This window comes from Ciona intestinalis, unplaced genomic scaffold, assembly GCF_000224145.3.
Source record: "Ciona intestinalis unplaced genomic scaffold, KH HT001075.1, whole genome shotgun sequence".
Lineage (NCBI taxonomy): Eukaryota > Metazoa > Chordata > Ascidiacea > Phlebobranchia > Cionidae > Ciona > Ciona intestinalis.
The window spans coordinates 6248-10918 of record NW_004191396.1 but is presented as its reverse complement, the minus strand read 5'-3'; the positions used below and the strand labels follow the sequence as shown (position 1 = coordinate 10918).

General features: G+C 35.6%; 1 protein-coding gene and 1 long non-coding RNA gene across 5 annotated transcripts; one reads left to right on the top strand and one right to left on the bottom strand.

Moving 5' to 3' along the window:
- Positions 1-229: 229 nt before the first annotated feature.
- On the bottom strand, positions 230-973 carry LOC113475602. Its single transcript, XR_003397353.1, has 2 exons — positions 921-973; positions 230-640 (listed from the first exon to the last, which is right to left on the bottom strand). It is a non-coding gene; the product is annotated as an uncharacterized LOC113475602 (long non-coding RNA).
- A 633-nt stretch (positions 974-1606) lies between these two features.
- On the top strand, positions 1607-2796 carry LOC108950842. 4 transcript variants are annotated; one of them, XM_018816970.2, is made up of 4 exons: positions 1776-1881; positions 1974-2062; positions 2117-2225; positions 2624-2711. In XM_018816970.2, the coding sequence occupies exons 1-4, from the start codon at positions 1795-1797 to the stop codon at positions 2639-2641; spliced, it is 303 nt and encodes a 100-aa protein (XP_018672515.1). In that variant the 5' UTR covers positions 1776-1794; the 3' UTR covers positions 2642-2711. The 4 variants fall into 4 exon arrangements, 3 of the variants coding, with proteins under 3 accessions (XP_018672515.1, XP_026695738.1, XP_018672514.1); XM_026839937.1 differs by having other exon boundaries at positions 2368-2687; XM_018816969.2 differs by having other exon boundaries at positions 2361-2687.
- The last annotated feature ends 1875 nt before the right edge of the window (positions 2797-4671 follow it).

Sequence of the window (4671 nt, the reverse complement as noted above, 5' to 3'; positions counted from 1 at the left end):
GTGTGCGGAAAGGTTTTTTAGGGACATCAACAACTGTCCTGGTTTACTAGTGTTGCAGAACAACACAACTCAAGTATGGCCCGTGACAAGTACAATTTTATACCATCATTGTTCAAATTTTTGTATTATAAGTCCACTAATTTTTTAGATATTCTGTGTGCCTCATGGATGCTGTCAACTTCATGTTTGTCACCCGTGCAAGCGTTTATTTTCAGAATGTAAAAATGAAACAACCTTTATATTACCAAACTGAAAAGGAAATTTTATGGCAAGGTTTTATTTGATCATCAAGGTCGAGCTGTACCGGATTTGAAGCGTAATTAATTAATCTTTAATACCCAAATGTTTCCAGCTCTATCTACAGATTTTCCATTTTTTTAAAGTGAAAAACTAGTAGACACAAAAGACCGGTATATTAAAAAGGTCAGTACAGTTGTACCATCACTGTACCCTAAAGCAGTCACAAGCATGAGTTTTTGTAGAAGTTAAACCTAAAGCCTTATTCACAGAAACAACTAACGCTATATGGATGAGGGTAAATTTAATAAAGCACATATTAAGTAAAAGAGAAAGTGGTACACAATTCTTTTTGTAGATACTGTGGACAAAATTACAAGCATGGAGTTTCCATAAGTTAAACCTAAAGCCTTCTAACGCTATGGATGAGGGTAAATTTAATAAAGCATATGTTTAGTAAAAGAGAAAGTGGTACACAATTCTTTTTGTAGATACTGTGGACAAAATAACAAGCATAGAATTTCCATAAGTTAAACCTAAAGCCTTATTTACAGAAACAACTAACGCTATGGATCAGGGTAAATTTAATAAAGCATATGTTTAGTAAAAGAGAAAGTGGTACACGATTCTTTTTGTAGATACTGTGGACAAAATTAAAAGCATAGAGTTTCCATAAGTTAAACCTAAAGCCTTATTTACAGAAACAACTAACGCTATGGATGAGGGTAAATTTATAAAGCATATATTTAGTGAAAAAGAAAGCGGTAAACAATTTTATTTTATAAAAAAAGTTGACAGGGTAGTATTTTCAGAAGAATCCCAAAATTAAGATAGTAAAGTGAATACTAAAAAAGTAACAATGTAAATCATGTGATAAAACAGTCAAAATCATAATCCGGCTTCTGGTTGTTTTGTTTAGGTATTTATATTATTGCAGAGGAAATGTACTCAAATGGGTCAAATGTATGCAACCTCCCTGAGAAGTTTACCAGTGAGTACTTGTTTTTTTCTTCACTTTAAAAGAAAAGAAAATAATGAACATTCAGACTCAGCACAAGTACATTATTGAGGAAGTTAAAACTGTTATCAAAAGTCTATGTTGCAGATTTTCATATGTTGATATAATGATACATGATATTGCAGACATTCATGATTTATGGTCTTCTAGCCGTAAAAACAGAGTAGAAGCTGTTGTGGGAGGTGAAGGCATAACAAAAAAGATTATTGACTAATTGCATGGAAGCCAGTGGCTAAATGATGAGGTTAATTTTTTTATTTAAATCATCAGGTAAAAATGGATAATATTCACTTGAGGTTTTTAGATAATGGATTCAGTGTTGGCAGCAATTCACTTGAAGGTAATGTATAATAAATATAATATATACTTTTTCATGGAGATCATATAAGTTTAATGTATTTCCTAGAGACCTAGACCTTTAGTAAATCTGGTGATATTAATGTATTACCCTGTCAATATTCAACTCTCTGGTTTTATGGTGGTCAATTCCGTGGTCATTTCAAATCCTTAGTAAGTTGTTTTCGCTATTTCAATATATTATGATGTTCGTGTTTTTTCAGGTTCTAAAGATACTAAATTTCCCGTTGGTTTCAGCAGTACATGTTGGTGCACACTGCATTTTTCTGGTAATATCTTTGATTAATATAATCAGTTACTTAATTACATTTGTACCTTCCAAATGTATTTTTAGATTTAAATGCACTTCAATCTTTTTCAGGCTAGTAATTTAAAGCAGCGTGTGCTGTACGTGTATGACCCAATGGGTCAGGATTCAAGCTATCATAGAAAACAGTTGAAAAACTGGAAGTGAGCATTACATTTATACCCAACATAACGGGAATACAATGTTTTTTGTTTTAGAGGTTTCTGGCGACATCATTTACCCTCTTCATCTCAAAAGTGGAGGGTTGTATCTTCACCTTATGAGAATCAGGAAGATGGCAACAACTGTGGAATTCTTGTGTTAAAGGTATCTTAAGATTAAACCCTTCAATGCAGTTTATTAAAAAAGATTAGCCATTGTTCATTTATTTAAAACTGTATTGCAGCAAATAGGTATTTGTATCTTAAGTGGATTGTTTTTGATACTAAAAAATGTATTTGGTTTGCAGAATTTTATATAAAAAAATGAGTCCTTCTGTGACAGAAACACTGTGTCATTCAGCCACACCACAAAGGCCTGCATGCTGTATAGAGCTGAATTTGGCAATTTGTTGTTACAAGTTACAGGCAAGAGTTCATTATTCGTTTATGTATCAGTCGTATAAGTGTATCGGTTATTTTTATATCTTAAATACTTTTGTTAAAAACATCCACATTTAAAGTTGTAGTAATAATTACTTTATTTTTTATTCTATTGTTTATCAGATACTTCAGATTTGTTGAATTTTTGTGTTGTCCGCCACTGCAGAGAAGCTTGAAAAAACACAAGTTGGGTAGCCTGCGATGGTTGTGGAAGGTGGACTCATGAAGAGTGCAGCAAAGCAAAAATATGTGCCAATAAGCCCTATTTTTGCATGAGTGAATAAATATTAAACGTTCTAATAAAACCGATTGTTGTGTTAGTACTGTAGTTTTAAACTGATTTATAGAACAGCAAAAATTTGTGCTAATATTTTTTGCATGGGTAAAACAGACTATAATGTTAGCACTGTAGTTTTAAACTTATTGAATTTATGTATCACGGCAATGAAAAATAACACAATACCCAAAATCCCACCACGGCCTAAAATACCTTTAGCAGACCACAAGCCCGAGAGGGTCCGGTTCCCTAGAAACTAATTGGGGCCATGGTCCAAGACACTTCGGGGCCACGGTGCCCTAGAAAAAAATTGGGGGCCATGGCCCAAGACACTTCAGTGGCCCGCGCGGGCCACACAGTGAATACGGGGCCACGGTGCCGTGCAAACTCCTATTGTGTCAGCGGCTGAACGGGATATCATTAACCTCGTCCAACGGGGATTTGTTTTCATAAGATTAGTCTCCCATGAGATAAGTCGTATCCGCAGTGTTGACATTGATTAATGAAGTATTGGAATTGATGTGACGTCACTTTGAGCGACGAGTTGCAACAGAACTGCGACTGCAGTGATGGATCGAGACATTCGTAAACTGTGCTTACTAGAAGCACACCCATAGCTCATTCTAAAGCCCTTCTTATTCCTTTGAGAATTTTCAGTGTGTTGCCATCATAAAGGAACACACAGCTTCCTTTCTTTCTTGCATGAGCCTTCATTGAGTGTGTGCCTATTGTACGTGCCAGTTTTTACCAGTATTTGTTATTCCCAAGTGAAACCTTTTCTGTAATGGACAACGGTGCATTCTGTATTACTATAGTATCTCGACTGTGTTAGCCTTTTGCAGTTACTGCCTTTACTGCCAAATTGTGTTTGCCATAGAAACAACAACGAGCCTTAAGTACAAGCAGCATTGTTTGTGTATAGTTATTTGTGAAATGTGTTATTAGTGCTTACGCCTGTATATTGCAGTCATTTTTGCTGTGTAGCTCACACCTTTACGTACAATGGTTCATATTTATTGTGTCTCTTTAAATTGTGCTGCCTCTATAGTGTTGTGATTTAATAACCTTTGTTTAAATGACCTGGTTACCCAATTAAGTCATTGGGGCCGGTATGTTACGGTTATTAGTTCCCCTCCGTTGTGTTATGCGATTCTATGCTGTATCATTCCAAAACCACCATGCGTTACGAAACCGCAATTATTTCTATTTCCTTTGTTAACCGCCACGCTAAGTTTAATGTACCTGTTTTTAGCTCCGTGCAGTGCAGCATTTCTTAAGTATTGTTAACACAGTTTGATCGCGGTGATTTAGCATTGTACCTGTGTTCTAACATTTTGCAGTGACAGTCTATATTATAATAATCAAAACTGTACTAACGCTAGTTTTCTGTATTCTATTTGATTAAGGTGAAATCCGTGATCGTGACCGGGGTTGTTAACCTCAGAAATTTAGTCGTTTGGTCATGTTATTATCTTTATTATATTAGTAATTTGGTTGCAATTAGATTTGATTAGCCAAACACGTACTATTGCCGCTGTGTACCAGCTGAACTGTAAATACACTGTATATACACAACTTGGAGTGGTAAGACAGACTAAATTGCTGATTACGCATAACCGTTTCGATTGAAAGCTAGTAGGTCACAGCCAGGACCTACAGACCGAGACGAGGTTGCGAGAGTTATTTGCACAATGTGCGAAAAAATGTGCTCGATAAAAATGTTCTCGATGAAAATGTGCGCTTTTAAATGTGGGACCATCACGTTGCGCTCGCATCGCTCGAAAATGTGCACAAATGTGCAAATTCAAATGTGCATCTGCACATTGTGCTCGCATCACTTAAAAATGTGCAAACCTGAATGTGCGACCTGCACATTGTTCTTGAAAACGTGCAC

Excerpts from the sequence above, each read along its gene's own strand:
- LOC108950842 (XM_018816969.2), top strand. The coding sequence starts at position 1,795 with ATGATGTTCGTGTTTTTTCAGGTTCTAAAGATACTAAATTTCCCGTTG. Across the intron at positions 2,063-2,116 it reads AAACAGTTGAAAAACTGGAA|AGGTTTCTGGCGACATCATT; the intron begins GTGAGCATTACA and ends TTTTTGTTTTAG. Across the intron at positions 2,226-2,360 it reads GTGGAATTCTTGTGTTAAAG|TTTGCAGAATTTTATATAAA; the intron begins GTATCTTAAGAT and ends AAATGTATTTGG.